This window comes from Sorex fumeus, unplaced genomic scaffold (assembly GCF_029834395.1).
Source record: "Sorex fumeus unplaced genomic scaffold, SorFum_2.1 ptg000042l, whole genome shotgun sequence".
NCBI classification, from domain to species: Eukaryota; Metazoa; Chordata; class Mammalia; order Eulipotyphla; family Soricidae; genus Sorex; species Sorex fumeus.
The window spans coordinates 9,077,609-9,099,092 of NW_026606099.1; the positions used below are offsets into that span (position 1 = coordinate 9,077,609).

General features: G+C 56.5%; 1 protein-coding gene across 1 annotated transcript; it reads left to right on the forward strand.

The window, feature by feature from the left end:
- Window positions 1-1,696: 1,696 nt before the first annotated feature.
- On the forward strand, window positions 1,697-16,407 carry SOAT2 (sterol O-acyltransferase 2). Its single transcript, XM_056119922.1, has 15 exons — window positions 1,697-1,778; window positions 2,176-2,231; window positions 3,224-3,360; window positions 3,584-3,643; window positions 3,962-4,069; window positions 7,236-7,512; window positions 9,111-9,180; window positions 10,245-10,320; window positions 10,996-11,041; window positions 11,263-11,392; window positions 12,303-12,400; window positions 12,768-12,866; window positions 14,424-14,559; window positions 16,067-16,212; window positions 16,344-16,407. Exons 1-15 carry the CDS (start codon window positions 1,697-1,699, stop codon window positions 16,392-16,394), a joined length of 1,572 nt encoding a protein of 523 aa, XP_055975897.1. The 3' UTR covers window positions 16,395-16,407.
- Window positions 16,408-21,484: the final 5,077 nt, after the last annotated feature.

A 21,484-nucleotide genomic window follows, 5' to 3' on the forward strand; every position in this document is an offset into this window, starting at 1 on the left:
TGCCCATTTCCCACCTCCACGGATCCCAGTATCCCTCCCACCCCCCTTCTCCCCCTGCCCTGTGGCAGGGCATTCCCTTTTGTTCTCTCTCTCCTTTTGGGTGCTGTGGTTTGCAAAAGAGGCATTGAGTGGCAATCACGTTCGGTCTGTAGTCTACTTTCAGCATGCTTCTCCCACCCTGGGAGGATCCTCCCAACACCCTTTATTTGACTCAGAAAGAAGGGGATAGACATAGAAAGATTGCATTCATTTGGGGAGAGATGGCCGAGATTAGTACCTTCTTTCTTTTTTAACTCCTGACTCTGCACTCTGGGATCACCCCTGGTGGGGCTCAGGGGACCATATGTGGTTCTGGGGATCGAACCCGGGTCAGCCGCGTACAAGGCAAGCACGCTTACCCACTGTGCTAATTCTCCGACGGTGCACAGAACGCGCTCCCTCTGTGCACAGTGACCTCGGGAGGATTTTCTTTCTCTTTTTTCTTTTTTCCCTTTAACACGATTCAGGTCACATGGTTTACACAAAGTAGGAATGTGTGACACTTTCTCTACACAAAGTAGGAATGTGTGACACTTTCTCGGAAGAAACTGTGACTTAAAACATGAAGGTCGGGGCTGAAGAGATAGCACAGCGGGGAGGGCGTTTGCCTTGCAGGCAGCTGACCCGGGTTCGATTCCCAGCATCCCATATGGTCCCCTGAGCACCGCCAGGAGTGACTCCTGAGTGCAGAGCCAGGAGGGACCCCTGAGCATTGCTGGGTGTGACCCAAAAACAAACAAGCAAACAAACATGAGGGTTGCAGATCAGAGAGCAAGAACAGTGGGTAGGGCACTTGCCTTGCACCCAATCCAGGGCGGATCCCTCGTGCCCCATCCCTACCCCAGTCTGCCGAAAAGCAATTCCTGAGCATCACTGGAAAACAAAAAACAAAACAAGTAGATCAGGGTCAGTTCCGTGAAGTGTCACAGCCAATACAGGAGGACTCAGAAAGATTCAGCTTTGGGGCTTCCTTCTATGACAACTTCCAGCTTTCATCCTGCTAAATAAGAATTGATTTGATTGTGCCCACCAGGAGTGACCCCTCGGCACAGAGCCAGGAGTTGGTTCTGAGCACAGCTAGATGTGGGCCCCAAAAACCAAAACGAGAAAACTGGTTTTGCCTCCTTTCTGCAATCCAAGAGGGGTTGGTGTCGCGGGCTTTCCCCGCCAAGGGCCCCAGGCACCCAGTCCCCACCTTCCCTAGAACAGACTCATCGGGGGTCCAGTCCCCAACACTCTCCTGGCCTCGGGAGCCCAGGCCTGGTTCCCGGAGGATGTTCTGACTCCGCCTTCCGCCAGCTGGCCTGAGACTGGAAGGTGAGGTGAGCCGAGCCCTGCGCTACTGATAAGCTCAAGCTTCCTAGAGGCAAAGGTCCCCTCCCCATGACATGCACAGCCACGGGGCCTGCAGGAGGAAGAGCCCTGGGTGGTGGCTGGACGCCGGTGGTGAGCCGTGTGCACCCCCGTGCCAGCGGGCAGTGCAGCCCCCCAGCTGAGAGACTGAATCCAGGGTCAGGCACCCTTGGGCGCTGCCCGGGCCCCCTGCTCCTGGCAGGACTTCAGTCTCCAGAGCTGGAAGCGAGGCCGCGGCAGGGACTGGCGGCAAGAGTGCAGGCCAGCGCGGACTGCGGCCGCTCGCTGCCCACTCGGGATGGCCATGGACCCCAAGGCGGCCCGTCTGCGGAAGAGAGAGGAGCCACGGGGACGGCGGGAGGACCGCACCTCCAGTCCCGGGGACGGTGAGCCACCCGCTGGGGTGCTGAGAGCCCGGGGGAAATGCACTCGAAGGGTCACCTCCCTCCGCTGGGCATCGCTCCTGCTGTCCCAGGAGGTGTCGTTGGCGACAGGAGAGGGACAGACGGGGTGCAGGGAGGGCGAAGAGGAGCTTCCTGTTCCCGGGCAACCTGGTGTCTGTCCTCATAGTCCCCACCCGCTGGGGCTCCTCACTCACTGCCAGGATACCTGTGATGGCCTGTGACCTGTCCCCAGTAGATGCGGGGCGGAGGGGGGGGGGACGTCAGCCAAAAAGACGAGTACTTGCTCAGAGCAGCTCTGAGTTCGCAGCAGGCAGCAGAACCCTAACTCCTCTGTCCTCCTCTGTCCCATGTCCCGTGTGTGCCCTTTGACCCTCTCTAGGAAGCCCTGACACCCCCAGAGGACAGGACTCGGAGCAATGGAATCAGCAGATGGAGGTGAGGGCCATCAGAGGTCAGACGGCAGGAGAGCAGGTGCGGGGGAGGGGGAGGGGCCTGAGGCCTGCGGGGACAGAGTTCCCAGACCAGGTTGGCGTTCCCAGATGACACTTCTTCAGGCCCGTGTTCTCCCTCGAACGCACATCGTGTTTGCTTGCCTGTTTCCCCTCTGGGGAAGCCTGTGTTCCCGCTCTTCCTCCCCCTCACATCTTTCTACACGACTTTCAGTAAAAACTATCAAACTAATAAAAATAATAATTAATAATAATAATGATAATGATAATAATAAGTAATGGCGGGGGGGCGGGAAACAGGTCCACAGAGGACAAGGGCCAAAAATTTTCCTGATAGGGGGCTGGAGCAATAGCACAGCAGGTAGGGTGTTTGCCTTGCACGCGGCTGACCCGGGTTCGATTCCCAGCATCCCAGATGGTCCCCTGAGCACCTCCAGGAGTGATTCCTGAGTGCAGAGCCAGGAGTAGCCACTGTGCATCGCCAGGTGTGACCCAAAAATAAAAATAAAATAAAATAAAATAAAATAAAAATCAGGGCTGGAGCGATAGCACAGCGGGTAGGGCGTTTGCCTTGCACGCAGCCAACATGGCCGACACAGGTTCGATTCCCAGCACCCCATATGGTCCCCTGAGCACCACCAGGAGCAATTCCTGAGTGCGTGAGCCAGGAGTAACCCCTGAGCATTGCCGGGTGTGACCCAAAAAGCAAAATAAATAAATAAATAATAAATAAATAAGTAAATAAATAAAAATCTCCCCGATAGTGGGGGTGGGTTGAGGAGAGCCAAGGAGGGCCAGAGTGATGGGGTGGCCAGAACTGGGCCTCAGAGACTGTGGTTCTGGCTGCCACCCCCCAGCCCCGGAGTCCCGGCGCCCTCTGGGGAGCACCCTGCCCGCTCACCTTAGCCTCGGGCCAGGCGCAGAGCTCAGGTGTTTGGGGGGCGGAGGACAGTGGACCTTGTCCTCTCTGTCCCGTAGGCTGTGAAGACGCAGTTGCTGGAACAAGCACAGGGACAGCTGCTGGAGCTGCTGGATCGGGCCATGCGCGAGGCTGTGCAGGTGTACCCGCAGCCGGGCACCCCCCCACGGCCCAGTCCCCCGGACACCTCCAGCAAGTGAGTCCGGAGTTGAGCAGGAGGCAAGGACAGCAGCCCGTGTCCCTTGCAAAGTACCGGTGTGGCCCCAGCCTTTGTCCCCGTTCTCTACTGTCCACCCCCGTTCCCACACCGCCCCTGCTCCCGCGGCCCCGCCCGGGCTCCCCAGGCGGGTGTCAGGCCCTGCTCTCAGCCCACGGCCTCTTCCTTTGAGTCCTGGTCCAGAAGAATCTTTTCCACACAGGACCCAGGAGCCAGCTCTGGGGAAAGGCAAAGTGTTTGTCCTGCGCAAGTCTCTGCTTGAGTAAGTCAAGTGCGAATCAGGGAAGACACCTGGGTCGGCCGCATGCCAGGCTGGGCGTCCGGGAGACCTGGGTCCCCATCTCCGGCTCTAGGTGGCTCAGGGGAGGGATGAGGAGAGGGTTTGCCCTTCGGCCTGGATGGGGAAAGGAAGGAAGGCCGTCAGGACGCTCGAGTCTGAGCTAGAGAGGGTCTTCTGAGTGCAAATGTCCCCTTAGCTACAAGGGCCCGGTGCTGGGCCCTGACCCTACCTGTGTTAGCATACCTGAGTTGGTCCACCTGACTGCAAACCCTCGCACGCTGACCAGCCCTGTCCCCGCAGCGAGCTGATGGAAATACAGCACCTCCGCACCATCTACCACATGTTCATTGCTGGCCTGTGTGTGTTTATCATCAACACCCTGGTGATCGACTTCTTCCATGAGGGCAGGTAAGTCCCCTCCCCCTGCACCCCGCCCCCATCATCCTTCCACCTCCAGGCTCCAGTGCTCCAAAGCTAAACGTGCCACAGCGTTTATTCTAACACCTTGTAACATATCGTTTATTCTTTTTTATTTTTGCATTTTGGGTCACACCTGGCAATGCACAGGGCTTACTCCTGACTCTGCACTCAGGAGTTACTCCTGGCGGTGCTCAGGGGACCCTATGGGATGCTGGGAACCGAACCCAGGTCGGCCGCGTGCAAGGCAAACGCCCTACCTGCTGTGCTCTCTCCAGCCCCCATATCGTTTATTCTTATACACTCTTGCACCTCTTCCTCCTAAGCCTTTGAAGCCTTTGATAACTGTTTTGTTTTGTTCTGTTACTTTTTGGGTAACATCTGGCTTTGCACTCAGAAATTACTCCTGGCAGTGCCCAGGGGACCATATGGAATGTTGGGGATCAAACCTGGGTCGGCTGCATGCAAGGCAAATGCCCTCCCCGCTGTACTGTCGCTCCAGCCCGCTTTGATGACATTTTTGTTTGTTGGGGGCCTCACCCAGCGATGCTCAGGGTTTACTCCTGGCTCTGCACTCAGGGATTCCTCCTGGTGGTGCTTGGGGGACTACATGGGATGCTGGACACTGAACCCAGGTTGGCCGTGTGCAAGGCAAATGCCCCATCCAGGTACTATCACTGAGGCCCTAAATCCTTTGTTGACCATTGGTGCCACCCTTCCAAAGTTAGTCACTGTGGGGACACAACACCCCTCAGATATTCTTTTTTTTTTCTTATTCGGACACTCTCAGTGATGAGAGAGAAACCTCAGTGATGCACAGGGGTTCCTCCTGGCTCATGCACTCAGGAATTACTCCTGGCGGCGCTTGGGGGACCATATGGGATGTTGGGAATCGAACCCGGGTTGGCTGCATGCAAGGCAAACGCTCTACCCACTGTACTATCACTCCAGCCCATCCTCAAGGATTCTTAACAGCAGAAGTGCACGTGTAGGTGCTCACACACCAGCTTCTCATATGCTCCTTGCCAAGTCAGTGCTGTTCAGTTCAAGTAGCCGACCCCAGGGGCACACCCCATCCAGTGTCCTGAGTCCTCTGCATTTTCCCTCCACATCTGCTAGGGGAAGACAGATATACACACGAATCATTGGGTGTGTTGTTTTCCCTAGAGAGCACCCTCTTGCTAGATGAACCTCAGTTGTCTCCCCCTGGGGTCCTGTATTTCCATGCCCTCAGCCCATTACACCCTCAGTAGGAGAGGAAGACCAAGTACCCTCAGCAACAGCGAAGTCTTTGGTAAAAGTGATGCTGTTAGTTGTATTTCTATTTGAAGGATCAAATTTCAATAAAGCCCCCAGAAGAGGGTCAGCTATATCAATAGTACTAACTATTGATACAGCTGGGCTAGAGCGATAGCACAGCGGTAGGGCGTTTGCCTTACAAGCGGTCAACATGGTCAACCCGAGTTCGATTCCTCCACCCCTCTCGGAGAGCCCGGCAAGCTACCGAGAGTATCTCACCCGCACAGCAGAGCCTGGCAAGCTACCCGTGACGTATTCGATATGCCAGACACAGTAACAACAAAGTCTCCAATGGAGACGTTACTGGGCCCGCTCGAGCAAATCGATGAACAACGGGAGGACCGTGACTGTGACCGTGACCGTGATTGATACAGCTGGTAGGGACTTGCCTTGCAAGTGGCCAACCCAGGTTCAATACACGGCACCTGAGCACAGAGCCAAGAGTAAGCCCTGAACACCGTCAAGTATGCCCCCCCCCCCTTCAAAGAAAGAAAGAAACAAAAAGAAATTCAAGAAGAGGGATTAAGGCACTTGCTTTGCATGTGGCCAGCACTGCATCTGTCCCCCAAGCCCTGCCAGGAGTGATTCCTGAGCACAGAGCTCAGAGTAAGCACTGAGTCACTCAGTAACAGTGGGTTTGGCCCAAGGAAACAAACAAAAAAACCCACAAGGACATATGAAGTGTCTTGCTCCCCTTGAGGTAAGATCTGAGCACTCTAAGAGTTTCCTTCAGAACATTTTCCAAGTATTCACATCCATATGGACATCAGTGGGCTGGAGCAATAGCACAGCGGGTAGGGCGTTTGCCTTGCACGCTGCCGACCTGGGCAACCCGGGTTCGATTCCTCTGCCCCTCTCGGAGAGCCCGGCAAGCTACCCAGAGAATCGCGCCCACACAGCAAAGCCAGGCAAGCTACCCGTGACGTATTTGATATGCCAAACACAGTAACAATAAGTCTCACAATGGAGACATTACTGGGCCCGCTCCAGCGAACTGATGAACAATGGGAGGACAGTGACAGTGATGGATATCAGTAGCAAGATGTTTTGGCAGATACTTGTTTACTTATTACGTAAATAATTCATTCTACCTATTGTTCTGCCCCCATGCCCTAACGATCTATCTTAGACATCGATTTGTTCATGTTAGTTCAATGTTATAATGATTATAGAGTCAGGAGGAGTCAGATTCTGTTCATTTGGTCCTTTATTCAATATTTGGGTGTTCTTCAACTTTTGGTTATCTGAGCCACACCTGGCAGCACTCGGAAGGCTAATCCTGGCTCTGTGCTCCGGGATTGCTCCTGGTAGTGGGCACAGCGGGTAGGGCATTTGCCTTGCATGCGGCCAACCCGGGTTCAATTCCCAGCATCCCATATACATGGTCCCCCAAGCACGGCCAGGAGTAATTCCTGAGTGCAGAGCCAGGAGTAACCCCTGTGCATCGCTGGGTATGACCCAAAAAGCCAAAACGGAAAAAAAGAAAAAATAAGAAACAAAACACAGTCAGCCTGTGGACACTTTAAAGCAACCAAATTAAGAAAATCGGTTAAGCCTTAAATATCTTCTATCCCAGCAATCAGGCCATAAAAAGCACTGAGCGCCTCTGGAACCCTTAAGAAATCGATCCAGGTTCAAACGTCAGAGGCAAACTCACTCCATGGCTGGGCCTCCCGGGGGTAGTTCCCTTTGCCAATATCTAGGGCAGCAGAAGTGCCATCTCGCACACCGTTAGAGACGGGGAGCTCGTCACTTTAGCATGACAGCTCAGTCGTCTCCCAAGAGCCCTGACTGCCGCGGAAAGGGAAAGTGGGGGCGTGCGGCACATTCATCTCCTTCGTCTCTCCTCCACCCCAAGGCTGATGCTGGAGATTGACCTGCTGATCTTCACCTTCGGACAGCTGCCCTTGGCGCTGATGACGTGGGTCCCCATGTTTCTGTCTACGCTGCTGGTGCCCTACCAGGCCCTGCGTCTGTGGGCGAGGCCCCGAGCGGCCGCAGCCTGGAAGCTGGGGGTGGGCCTGGCTTGCGTGCTGCTGCTGGCCCACACGGCCGTGCTCTGGGTGCTCCCGGTCCACGTGGCGATGAAGTACCAGCTCCCACCGGCCTCCAGCAGTATCCTAGTGTTCGAGCAGGTGATGGGCGGCACCCGCAGAGGGGACGGGGGCGGGGTTAGCCCCTGGGGCGGGGCCTGGGTACTTATTGATGGGCGGGGTTAGGACCTGGGGGCGGGGCCTGGATACTTCCCTGGTGGGCAGAGTTAATTCCGGGGGTGGCCCGGGTACTTCCAGGTGGGCGGGGTTATTTCTGGGGGCGGGACCGGACACTCCCTGGTGGACGGGGTTAATTCCGGGGGCGGGCCCGGGTACTTCCTCGTGGGCGGTGTTATTTCTGGGGGCGGGGCCACGGAGGAGCAGGGCCGGACACTCTGGTGGGTGGAATTAGTTCCAGGGATGGGGCCCGCAGAGGGGACCCGACTCCGGACCCTGCCTGGTGAGCGGGGTTAGTTCCGGGGGCGGGGCCGGACACTCTGGTGGGCGGTGCCCGCGGAGGGGGCGGACTTCAGACACTCCCTGGTGGGCGGGGTTAGTTTCGGGGGGCGGGTCCACGGAGGAGCAGGGCCTGGACACTCTGGTGGGTGGTGTTAGTTCTGGGGGCGGGGCCCGCCGAGGGGCCGACTTCGGACACACCCTAGTGGGCGGGGTTAATTTTTGGGGCGGGGCCGGACACTCTCTGGTGGGCGGGGTTAGTTTCGGGGGCGGGGCCACGGAGGAGCAGGGCCGGACACTCTGGTGGGCGGAGCCCGCAGAGGGGGCCGACTCCGGACACTCCCTGGTGGGCGGGGTTAGTTTCGGGGGCGGGGCCACGGAGGAGCAGGGCCTGGACACTCTGGTGGGTGGAGTTAGTTCTGGGGGCGGGGCCCGCAGAGGGGGCCGACTTCGGACACTCCCTAGTGGGCGGGGTTAATTTGGGGGGCGGGGCCGGGCCGGACACTCTCTGGTGGGCGGGGTTAGTTTCGGGGGCGGGGCCACGGAGGAGCAGGGCCCAGACACTCTGGTGGGCGGAGTTAGTTCCGGGGGCGGGGCCCGCAGAGGGGGCCGACTCCGGACACTCCCTGGTGGGCGGGGTTAGTTTCGGGGGCGGGGCCGGACACTCCCCAGTGGGCGGAGTTAGTTCTGGGGGCGGGGCCCGCAGAGGGGGCCGACTCCGGACACTCTCTGGTGGGCGGGGCCCGCGGAAGGGGCGAACTTCAGACACTTCCCTGGTGGGCGGGGTTAGTTTCGGGGGCGGGGCCACGGAGGAGCAGGGCCCAGACACTCTGGTGGGCGGAGTTAGTTCCGGGGGCGGGGCCCGCAGAGGGGGCCGACTCCGGACACTCCCTGGTGGGCGGGGCTAGTTTCTGGGGCGGGGCCGGACACTCCCTGGTGGGCGGGGTTAGCCCCGGGGGCGGGGCCTGCTGGCTGGGAGGGTGGAGCGCGCCCTCAGGTGCCCCTCGCTGCTATCAAAGATCGCCTGACTCCGTGTAGACTTCCAGGTAGAAGGCCGGATGAAGATTACGCCCTGGCTTTTCCTGTGCCCTTTACCCTCGGTTCATCCCAGCCACTGTCTCATCTAAAACGAGATGCGACTAAAAGATTAAGTCCAGGTTCCGATCAGAAAGCCTTTGCTGCTCGCCCCGGACGGAGGGCACAGCTGAAAGACACGCAGCTCACCCTCCCTCCCTCGGTCCCAGGTCAGGCTTCTGATGAAAAGCTATTCCTTCCTGCGAGAGTCGGTGCCGGGGACCCTTCGCGGCAAAGGAGGTGAGGTCCCTGACTAGCAGCGCCCCACCGAAGCTCTTACGTTTGGTTCGGTTTGGCTTGGGGGCACACCTGGCTGTGCTCAGGGATCACTCCTGAGAGGGCTTGGGGGGCCATATGGAATACTGGGATTGAACCTGCGTTGGCCACGTGCAAGGCAAGGGCCCGACCCGCTGTGCTGTCACTCTGGCCCTATCATACAAGTTCTTCTTGAACCCTTCATGCTCACGAGGTAAATCGCTGGCCTTCAGCTATTGTCCCAGTCATCCTGCATTTTACTAACTCTCTGGCGGCTGTTTTGTTGTGGTTTGTTTCGGCCAGACTGGCAATATCTAAGGGTTATTCCTGCACCCCTCAGAGAGAGGCGCCTGAGTTGCCTCGGACTTCTGGCCCCTTCCGAATCTCGGACGAGGCTTATTCTCAGGGAAGACCCAGGGTTGGTGAACTTTTGTTTAGGAAATGAGAACAAGAGGTCAAGTGGTTGAACTTGTGTTCTGGACACAGCAGGCCCTGCACCAGAAAAGGGGGTGCCTGGGACAGAGGCCCCAGAAAAGGAGAGCAAGTTCAGACGTTCCTGTTTTCCCTTTCCCAGCTAACCCCGGGCCCCACATGCGGCCTCCTCGTCCATGCTCACACCTCTGTCCTACCCGGCTCTCCTCTGGCCCAAGTGCCCTTTCCCAGGCTGGGAGATGACTTAAAGGCCAGAACATGTGCTTTGCATACAGGCTTGGATGCCTTGGTACCTCAAATGCTCTGCTAGGAATAGCCTTTAGGTACTGTTGGGTATGGCCCAAAACCAAATAAAACAGGGGCCAGAAAGATAGTGCAGTGGGTAGGGCGCTTGCCTGGGACACAGTCAACCTGGTTTTGAACCCTGGCATCACATATGGTTCCCTGAGTCCTGCCAGGAGTGATCCCAACTAGAGATCCAGAAGCAAGCCCTGACTTACTCTCACAGATGAACGTGGTCCGCAAATAAAAACCAAACCACACAAGAACAAAAACACCCTTCATCCTCCCACTCACCTTTGCCCTGTCCTTACTGATCTCCCTTCTCATTCCTCCAGGTGACACCCCTAGTTTCTCCAGCTACCTCTATTTCCTCTTCTGCCCGACACTCATCTACAGGGAGAACTATCCCAGGTAAGACCCTGTGTCCCTTCCCGAATGCCCAGCTACGGAACCGGAGAGAGAACACAGTGGCCCAGGCACATGCACATGGATATTCCATCCCTGACACCAAATCATTCATTAAGCAGTGTCATGAGTGACCCCTGAGTACAGAGGTGGGGCTTGCCCCAGAACATTGCCAAGTACTGTGTGTGTGTGTGTGTGTGTATGTGTGTGCACCAAACAACAACAAAACAAAACAAAAACAAAAACACCAAATGCCCAGGGAGAGGGTGCTCCCTCCTCCCTCTCCTTGGGTCCCCACCACTTCCTCAGGAAGCATCCCCAGAGATGGCAGCTGAGTGGGGTTGCCGACCCCTCCTCCTTGCACGACACACAGTGACACCAAGGTGACTGGCTGTCCCGGATTGCCCAGGATTGTCCTGGTTTGGACACTGAAAACCTCAGGTCGTGGGAAAACCCTCAGCCTGGCCCCTCAGTGAACAGCGAGCTCAGATTCCACTGGCCCTCTCTGTTGTGGAAGGCACGGAGTGTTCTAGATACCCTGCTCCTCAGATAACCCTTCTGGGGGGCTAGAGCAGCCCAGGGAGCTACAGAGAGAGCCCTGCCACCCCCCACCCCCGCCTCCCAGCCTGAGCAGGAACCAGGCAACAGCCTGAGAAACACGTTGTCTCTTGGCCGCTGCAGGACGCCCCGTGTCAGGTGGAATTATGTGGCCAAGAACTTTGCCCAGGTCAGAAGAGGGGGGAGGGGAGGGGCTGGGGGAGGGGGTGGGGTGACTCACGTGCGGGCTGAGGGAGTTGGGGGGAGGCCAGGGAGGAGGGCAGAGGGTGCGGCCAGCCGGCCGGGGGGAAGACAGGTACTGGGCCGGAGTCCAGAAAAGGGGGCAGCAGTCGTCAGTGCCCCCTCCCCCCGGCCCACATCCGAGCAGCTGCTGCCCCTCTGCCTGTGCAGACCCTGGGCTGCCTCCTCTACGCCTGCTTCATCCTCTGCCGCCTGTGTGTGCCCGTCTTCGCCAACATGAGCCGGGAGCCGTTCAGCACGCGCGCCCTGGTGCTGTCCATCATGCATGCCACCTTGCCAGGTCTGCGCGGGCAGGGCTGGAGAGGGCTGTGCCCGGGGAGGGGAACTCTGGGGCGTCCCTTCCTCCTGCATTCCCCCCAACCCGCACTCAGTGCTCACTCCCCCCCCCCCCCCCCCCCGCACTAGCCCCTCATAGCCGCCTCCTCCCTTGACTGCTTGTCATCTGGGTGTCTGGACTGTCCCTGAGCCCGCTCTGCACGCCTTTTTTTTTTTTTTTGCTTTTTGGGTCACACTCGGCGATGTACAGGGGTCACTCCTGGCCCATGCACTCAGGAATCACTCCTGGCGGTGCTCGGGGGACCCTATGGGATGCTGGGAATCGAACCCGGGTCGGCCATGTGCAAGGCAAATGCCCTACCTGCTGTGCTATCTCTCCAGCCCGCCCCCCAGTTTCTTTTTGGAGGTCAAGTTCCTCCTTCCCTTTGCGGCCATCCCTCACCAGGCCCCCACCCCCAGCCCTGCACCCCACTTCCTGCAGCAGATACCTGCAGCTGAGGTAGCTGCAACGACACAGGCCCCTCCTTGCCTCTTCTCTCACCCACTCCGTGATCTCCCAGGCCTGGCCTGAGTTCACAAGAAATGGATTAACTCACAAATGTATGAGCTGTCGAGTGACTAACAGGAACTGGGGAAGGACAGCAGCCCAGAGGCTGGCAGCATAGGCCAGAGCGTGAGGTGTCTGCTGGCCCACAGCTGACCCGGGTTCAATCCCCGACATCCCAGAGGATCCCCCGAGCCCTGCCAGGAGCGATCCCCGAGTGAAGAGCCAGGAGTCAGCTCTGAGCACAGCTGGTGTCGCCCCAAAATAAAAGAACCGAGGCCCCATGGTTGCTGAGCAGGGGTTCCGCGCCACTTCCGGGGGTCCTCCCTGGTGGCCAGCCTGACGCGTGGCCCCTGTCCCCCCTGGCCAGGCCTCTTCATACTGCTGCTCATCTTCTTTGCCTTCCTACACTGCTGGCTTAACGCCTTTGCAGAGATGCTGCGATTTGGAGACAGAATGTTCTACCGGGTAGGGCCAGGCCCCGGGCCATGTGGTTGCTGGGTGAGAGGGGGTTTGGGAGCGACCAGGAACGAGGGTGGCTCTGTTGGGTGTCACCTCGGCCGTGCCACCTTCTTCTCCCACCATGAGACACTCTTCCCCCCGGGCAACAGTGTTCGTTCGTGTGGCTGGTGCTTTGGAATCTTCCTCTCCTGAGAAGGGCCTGGGGGTGGGGGGTGGGGACGGGCAGGACCCCCAGATCCTGAGGGCTGGGAGAATGGTGGCCGCACTCATGCAGGGGATAGTCGGGGCCAGGGCCAGGTGTGGGGAGCAGTGGGGAGATGCTGGGGCCAGGCGGGCACAGGCCCCGACGCCCCCCAATCCTGCCCCTCCCCAGGACTGGTGGAACTCCACGTCCTTCTCCAACTACTACCGGACCTGGAACGTGGTGGTGCATGACTGGCTCTACAGTTACATCTACCAGGACGGACTGTGGGTAGGGGCTCCGCGACCCCTGCAGCCTGGCTCCCTCCTCGCCCAGCACAGGCTCCGCCCCCTGGATTCCAAGTGACCGAATTCCACCCATGACGGAAGATGGAAAATGCTTTTCAGGGCCTAATGTTCTTCTTCCCTCATTTTTTTCCAGTTTTGGGGCTACATCTGGCAGTGCTCAGGGGTTATTCCTGGCTCTGTGCTCAGGAATGACTCCTGGCAGTGCTCAGGGGACCATATGGGGTGCTGGGGATCAGGGGATCAAACCCAGGTCAGTGTGTGCAAGGCTGATGTCCTCCCTGTTGGACTATCATTCTTTTTTTTTTTTTTTTTTTGCTTTTTGGGTCACACCCAGCAATGCACAGAGGTTCCTCCTGTCTCATGCACTCAGGAATTACTCCTGGCAGTACTTGGGGGACCCTATGGGATGCTGGGAATCGAACCTGGGTCAGTCGTGTGCAAGGCAAACGCCCTCCCCGCTGTGCTATCACTCCAGCCCCTCCTTCTCTCATTCTTAATTGTACCCCCTGCACAGGGCTTTGCCCCTAACCTTAGCTTGCGAAGATCATTCATATGGCCATATTACTTTATCAAGAGTTGGGTTATTTTGGGGGGGCTCACACCCGGTGATGCACAGGGGTTAGTCCTGGCTCTGCACTCAGGAATTACTCCTCGTGGTGCTTGGGGGACCATGTGGGATGCTGGGAATCGAACCTGGGTTGGCCACGTGCAAGGCAAACACCCTACCCGCTCTACTATCGCTCCAGCCCCATCAGGAGTTTTTATTTAATCTGTACAGTACCCCTGAAAAGTTAGCTTTTGTAAAAAAATTGGGGGCCACAGCTGGTGGTACTCAGGGTTTACTCTTGGCTCTGAACTAGGAGTCACTACTGGCAGAGCTCAAGGGACCACATGAGGTGCCAGAAATCAAGTCCAGATTGGTCACCTGCAAGGGAAGAGCTGTATCCACTGTACTAGCTCTCCCATCCCAGAAAGAAGCATTGTGATAGCCCCTCTTAAGAACTGCATCTAGGGAGTGAGTAGACTGAGCACGTTTTGCATGCAGGAAGTCTGGGTTCCATCCTCAGCATTGCTTGGTTCCCTGAGCACTGAGCAGGGAGCAGACCTCAAGCACTGTCAGATATGACCCAAAAAACAACAACAGCAGTGAAAAAAAAAACCACTTGTGTGGAGGGTGAGGTAGGATAGAGGTAAGGCACTTGCCTTGCACGCAACTAGCCCAAATTCGGTCCTTGGTACCACATACAGTCTCCTGAGCATCACCAGGAATGATCCCTGAGTGCAGAGCCAGAAGTAAGCCCCCACCCACACCCCCGAACCAAAAAGTCCAATAACTGCATGTCTGGCATCCTTGAAATCTGGGGATGACCCTTGGCAGTACAATTTAGAAGAAAAAAATCCATCTCAGTCCCAGTGGACCCATAGAATGTTCTTAAGCAGGACCGACTTAACCCGGCTTTGCCCCAAATCCCATCTTCTTCCCATTGGCCCCCGACTCTGTGGAGGGGCTCACTCCTGCCTCCCCGCTCCCCTCCGCCAGCTCCTGGGTGGCCGGGCCCGAGGTGCAGCTAAGCTGGGCGTGTTCCTGGTCTCTGCTGTGGTCCACGAGTACATTGTCTGCTTCGTCCTGGGCTTCTTCTACCCAGTCATGCTGGTCCTCTTCCTGGGCATCGGAGGTGAGCTCGGGTCTCAGTGGCACTGGGAGGGAAGCCCCAGAGGGAGGAGGCGGGGGTCCTCCTCGGTCTTGAGGCTAAAGGGGCACCCCGCGACAAGGGAGGCAACATGAGGCTGCCGGAGGTGTTGAGAAAGCTCCTGCTGAGGGGGCATGCAGAGGTCGGAGGTGCGGCAGGAACTCCAGGCAGTGAGGTGGTCCGGGTTCTCAGCTTCACCGGTGCTGCCTAGTGGCTGGGGGATTGCCCGTCTGGGAGGGCACTTTCCTGGCATGCAGCCAACCTGGGTTTGATCCCCCGGCATCCCTTGTGGTCCCCTGAGCTGGGCAGAAGTAACCACCTGAGCACGGCTGGGTATCATCGTATCACTGTCATCCTGTTGTTCATCAATTGCCTTGAGAAGGCCCCCGTAATGTCTCCATCCTAGCCCTGAGATTTTAGAAAGTGCCACCACATTCGAGGCTCTTTTAGGGTCAGGAGAATGAGATCCATCATTGTTACTGGTTTTTGGCATATTGAATACGCCACGGGGAGTTTGCCAGACTCTGCCGTGTGGGCAGGATACTTTCAGTGGCCTGCCAGGTTCTCCTTATGGTCCCCTCAGCTGGCCAGGAGTAACCACCTGAGCACGGCTGGGTATCACTGTATCACTGTCATCCTGTTGTTCATCGATTGCCTCGAGCAGGCACCAGTAACGTCTCCTTCGTCCTAGCCCTGAGATTTTAGAAAGTGCCACATTCGAGGCTCTTTCAGGGTCAGGAGAATGAGACCCATACTGGTTTTTGGCATATTGAATACACCACGGGGAGTTTGCCAGACTCTGCCGTGTGGGCAGGATACTTTCAGTGGCCTGCCAGGTTCTCCTTATGGTCCCCTCAGCTGGCCAGGAACCATTATTATTAGGTAAACCAATAATCAGACTAAATTCCCTTTGTCTTTAAAATACTTTTCCTGTTCTAGAACTCCCTCTTAAAGACCATATTACTTTTAGTCCCTGTCACAGATCCTATTTGGTCATGACTTTTCCTTTTCTTTGATGACCTTGACAGTTTTGAAGTGTGCTGGTCAAGTGTTTATTAGGATTTTTCTAATGTGTTTAATTTTTTTTTGCCCTTGTCTGTGGATAATATCAGATATTAAACTTAAAGAACAGACACTATACTTGTTTGGGATCAAAAATCTAGGAAGTGATTTGCCATTTTTCTATGCTTGGATTTGCAACATGGTTTGTGGAAGAACATAAAATTACAAAGACACTGACATCACCCCATGTCAAGAATATATACTATCAACATATTTTATTACCTGAGCACGGCTGGGTGTGACCCAGAACCCTAAAAATGGAAAACAAAAGCAAAAAAACCCCACCTGGACTGCCACCTCCGCCGAGGGTTTCTGCTGTGGGTTCAAGATCTTCCGGGAGGCGTCCTGCTCCTTGGGGAGGGTGGTCTGGGCGACGCGGCGTGGGTTCTGGAGTTGGGGTGACAGCTTCTCCGCCTCTTCTTCCCTGCAGGGCTGCTAAACTTCATGATGCATGACCGGCACACAGGCCCCGCGTGGAACGTGGTCATGTGGACGCTGCTGTTTCTGGGCCAGGGCATCCAGGTCAGCCTGTACTGCCAGGAGTGGTACGCGCGACGTCACTGCCCCCTGCCCCAGGTAAGGCCGCCAGCAAGGAGGCCCCTCCAGGCAGCCAGAGCTGAGCCAGGGTTGGGGGCTCCAGGCCTGGCTGAGGCGTGCAGGGTGGGTACTGGGAGGGCCCCCTCCAAACTCACCCTTCTCCGGCACAGACGACCTTCTGGGGGCTGGTGACACCGCGCTCCTGGTCCTGCCATTCCTAGAGGTCAGGGCACCCCCAAGGCCCAGACGCCACCACCGGCTTCTTCCCCACCATGGCTGGGCTGGGGGCGCCTCTCTCCAGCCCCCCAAGACCCACGGAGACGTGCGGAGCCCCGCAGGGGGCCCTGAGGGACAGCTCTGTGCAGCTGTCTCGAGACTCAGAGTGGGGGTGACTCTGAGCTGTCCCCAACCCCCATGAGCACAAGCCCCTCCCACTGCCTGTCCAGACTCAGGGGGGACTGAGTTCCAGGTGAGGTGACTTGGAGAAACGGCGTCCAACAAGCTGAATCGGGTCCCTGCTTTGTACTTCTTCCAACACTCTGTATAAACAATAAATTCGTGTGTGTCTTTTTACTCCTCCGTTTGGGGAAGGCCCACGGGAGGCCTTTCAGCAGGGGCGTACCCACACAAGGCAAGGCCCCGGGCAGTGCCAGCCCGTGTTGTCCTGCAAGGTGACATCTCCAGCTTCCAGTGGGAGTTGAAGTTTGGGAAGAACTCTGGGTGTTGGGAGAAGAGCCCCCCGGGCCGGGGGTGGGTGTCCGAGTTTCCTGCAGTCACCCGCGTCAGTGCCACTGGGTTCCAGGGGAAGAAAGAGGTGATGTGCAGGGCTGGAGCGGGGAGGGCGCTTGCCTTGCCCCTTCTCAAATACAAGTCAAGGGGGGGTTGCCCACAAGGGTGTGACAGAGGGAGAGCTCAGAGTGGACGACTCGATATCAGCCTCATACTGTGAACGAGTCAAAGAACCAAATGTCAGACGAAGAGTCAGTGTTTCCCTGACATTGGGTGAACATCCTTAACCTAAAAGTAAGGTTTTTCTTTTTGGGTCACACCCAGCGATGCTCAGGGGTTACTCCTGGCTCTGCGCTCAGGAGTTACTCTTGGCGGTGCTCAGGAGACCATATGGGATGCTGGGAATCGAACCCGGGTCGGCCGCGTGCAAGGAAAACGCCCTACTCGCTGTGCTATGGCTCCAGCCCCCAAGTAAGATAAAGTTAAACGCGGGGCCGGAGAGGAAGCTCAGTGAGCTGGAGTCCAGGCTTTGCACGGGGGGAGGTTTGCTCCACAGCACCTCAGGGTACCCCTGAGTAGCCTCTAAGAACGGCCAGGTGTGGCCCAAACACAAACAAACCAATTTTGAAGAAGGGAAAGGAGGGGAAGAAGAAAAGCGGCTTGGTTTGATGCACTCTGAATCACAGCCCGATCCACAAGCGCGACTGTTCTGGGAACTGGTGAGCAGGGCCAAATCTCAGGGCCCCTCCGGTCTAATGAATCAGAAAGTCCTGGCGTGGGGCTCCGCCATCTGCAGGAACAATTCCTGGCAGGGCTGCAAGTGAACACTCAGGTTTGAGAACCGCTATTCCCAGGAATTTCCACTCCCCTCTCCAGATAACGTCTCCTGGACCCTGGCTGCCGGCCGGCCAGCACAAGGATGAGGGGAGGGGGTGTGAGGAACTTAGAAACTTAGCAGGAGCTAAGGGGAAGGCCTGGTGTTGGCTGGTCTGACCTTTCCTTGGTCCCCCAGACAGGGGGCTGCAAAACGCAGACAGGACCTGGTGGCAGAGGACCAGGACTAAGGCTGGGCCCACAGGACAGCCCACCCTACAGCCGAGACACCAGTGGCAAACCTACAACCTAAAAATAGATTAGGGCACTTAAAAAAAAAATATATATATATATATTTGGGTCATACCCGATAATGCACAGGGGTTACTCCTGGCTCTGCACTCAGGAATTACTCCTGGCGGTGCTTGGGGGACTATATGGGATGCTGGGAATTGAACCCGGGTTGGCCATGTGCAAGGCAAATGCCCTACCCACTGTTCTGTTGCTCTGTCCCCTTAAAAAGATTTTTTTTTATATATGTAGGAGTACTGCTGTTTATTCAGCCACTGATTAGCTGACTGAATTGGGCATGAACTCTACTTAAAAAGATTTTTAAGTCATTATCTTAAAAAAGTTTGAGATTGGAGTGATAGCACAGTGGGTAGGGCATTTACCTTGCACGCGGCCGACCCGGGTTCGATTCCCAGCATCCCATGTGGTCCCCCAGCACCGCCAGGAGTAATTCCTGAGTGCATGAACCAGGAGTAACCCCTGTGCATCACTGGGTGTGACCCAAAAAAGGGAAAAAAAAGTATTTTCCGAGGGGCTGGAGAGATAGTACAGCAGAAAAGGCGCTTGCCTTAAACACAGTTGACCCTTTTATAATCCGTAGCACCAAGTATGGTCCCCTGAGCCTGACAGGAGTGACTTCTGAGCACAGGGCCAAGAGTAAGCTCTGAGCACTGCCAGATGTGGTCCCCCTAAGATTTCTCCCCAAAAAAGTATTTTCTGGGGAGCCGGGAAGATCCCAGCACCCTGCATGTTTCCCTGAGCACAGAGCCAGGAGTGAGTCCTGATCACCACTGGGTGTAACCTCACTCCTCCCACCCCCGCGCAAATCACTTCTGGAAATTAAAAAAAAAAAGTCATAATTTTTCAACAAAAGGAAAAGCAGTCCATGTGCTGAGAGAGAGAACTCTGGTTTCTGCTGAGACTGAAATCAGTGGCTTGGAAGAAGGAGCGGAAAAAACGATTTCAGAGCACAGGGCAAGTAATACGAAGAGAGGGAAATAATGAGGAAAATATGAGACTTGGAGACTCGATCCAGTAGCTCTGATATTCGAATGCTTCGCTCCAAATTAAAGAAGAGGCAGAAAGAGCGGAAAGGCAACACTGGCGGGCCTGAAGGTCTGGTAGGCCGAAAGTTAGACCTGGGCTGGCCGGCTGAAAGGACTGGAGGAGATAAAGAAAAGTCACGCATCGCGTCAGGACACACCTGAAGCCCAGGATCAAAGGACGCTCTCTGGGGACAGCTCAGAGCTCAAAGGGTCAGGGCACACGCTTTGCGCGTTAGGGGTGCAGGCTTCATCCTTTGCATAGAAGCTCCCGCAGGCAACACTGGGAATGAGCCCTGAGCACAGAGTCCAGAGTAGCCCCTGAGCACTGCTGGGCGTGGCCCAAACACCACACACACACACACACACACACACACACACGCTCACATGGGCACACGCATGCCACGTGCACACAAAATTACACACATACACACATGCACACACATGTGCACGTACACCAGAACTTGCACTGTTCAACATTCGTGGCAACTAATCGATACCTTTTTCCAGAACTCTGAGAACTAGATTAGTTCAGCAACACCAAGAAGTTGGAAACTGAGTGAGAGAGAAGTTTCTAGACTCTTAGAAAGTTCTGTCTCCCTTATTGGGATAGAAGTGGCAGGAAATAAAACATCTTTGGGTTTGGGGCCCTATTCAGCTTCATACTTGGGGGTCGTTCCTGGTGGTGGGTAAAATCATATGGTGCCAGTAATCAAACCAGAGCGGTCCCATAATAATAATAATTAAAAAAAACATTGTCCTCCCGTTGTTCATCAATTTGCTCGAGCGGGCCCAGGAATCTCCATCGTGAGACTTGTTACTGTGTTTGATATATCGAATATGTCACGGGGAGCTTGCCAGGCTTTGCCATTTCATTTTTTTCATTTCATCATCCTGTTAATCGTCGATTGCCTCGAGCAGGCCCCAGTAACGTCTCTTTCATCCTAGCCCTGAGATTATATTCACGGCTCTTTAGGAGAATGAGACCCATCATTGTTACTGGTATTTGGCATATTTGGTACGCCACGGGGAGTTTGCCAGACTCTGCCCTGTGGGCAGGCTACATTCGATAGCCTGCAAGTTTGTCCAAAGTAGGAATGAGATAATAAGATGTCGCGCGGCCGCGAATGCGGCCGCGCGGTTCCAGGATCTGGATTTTATAGTCTCTGAGTCTTGGCCGCTGATGGGATTACACGGCGCCAGGGGGCCAGGTGGTGGGTGTGACCCCCGCCTACTGGAATTTGGAGGATCTGGGTGGAAGATGCTCGACTCCAAATCGAGTAGGCTTAGAGGTCTCGGCCCCGGAACCCGCGTGGCTTTGTCCCTCTGCCAGTACCTTCAGGTGTGCGGAGAGTGGTCTCAGCATGGTGGTGGCTGGTCCTGGAGGTCTTCGGCTGCCGTAGCCCTGGTCGGGGCGGGGAGGAAAGCTCAACCCGCTCCCCTCCAAGGGACTCCGGGAAGGAACACCCAGGCGCGGGGGCAGAGACTGCACTTTTCTCGTCCGGGATCTGGATTTTATAGTCTCTGAGTCTTGGCCGCTGATGGGATTACACGGCGCCAGGGGGCCAGGTGGTGGGTGTGACCCCCGCCTACTGGAATTTGGAGGATCTGGGTGGAAGATGCTCGACTCCAAATCGAGTAGGCTTAGAGGTCTCGGCCCCGGAACCCGCGTGGCTTTGTCCCTCTGCCAGTACCTTCAGGTGTGCGGAGAGTGGTCTCAGCATGGTGGTGGCTGGTCCTGGAGGTCTTCGGCTGCCGTAGCCCTGGTCGGGGCGGGGAGGAAAGCTCAACCCGCTCCCCTCCAAGGGACTCCGGGAAGGAACACCCAGGCGCGGGGGCAGAGACTGCACTTTTCTCGTCCGGGCTTTGCCATGCGGGCGAGATATTCTCTGTAGCTTGCCGGGCTCTCCGAGAGGGGCAGAGGAATCGAACCCGGCTCGGCCGGGCTGGCTGTGCGCAAGGCAAACGCCCTACCGCTGTGCTATTGCTCCAGTCCAGCGGTCCCATAAGCAAAGCCTATTCTCAGCCTGTTGCGCTAGCTCCTGGGGCCTAGAATACATTTAATAATTTCTTTATTTTGGTCTCGGGGACCATCTTCCGTGGTGCTCAGGGGACCAGATGCTGTGATAAGGACAAATGCCTTAACCCTTGTACGATTGTTCTTCTCCCCTTTCACCTTGTGGCACTCTCACACCCACAGGCGAACTAGAGTCGCACCCCGTCCCCTGGCAAGATCACCAGAAGTGCCTAGAGAGGAGCCGAGTACCCTGGGGCCCCACCCCGCCCAGGGAGGCTTCCCGCCACATCTTCCGGCCTGGGATCTCCTCACTGCCACTCCCAAAACTCTGCCCCCAACCGCTCGCTTCCAGACCTTCCCCTTTACCCTGTGACTTTAAATGTGTTTTGTTTGGGGCCACACCCAGCAGTGCTCAGGG

Excerpts from the sequence above, each read along its gene's own strand:
- SOAT2 (XM_056119922.1), top strand. The coding sequence starts at position 1,697 with ATGGACCCCAAGGCGGCCCGTCTGCGGAAGAGAGAGGAGCCACGGGGA. Across the intron at positions 11,393-12,302 it reads CATGCATGCCACCTTGCCAG|GCCTCTTCATACTGCTGCTC; the intron begins GTCTGCGCGGGC and ends CCCCCTGGCCAG. Across the intron at positions 16,213-16,343 it reads GTCACTGCCCCCTGCCCCAG|ACGACCTTCTGGGGGCTGGT; the intron begins GTAAGGCCGCCA and ends TCTCCGGCACAG.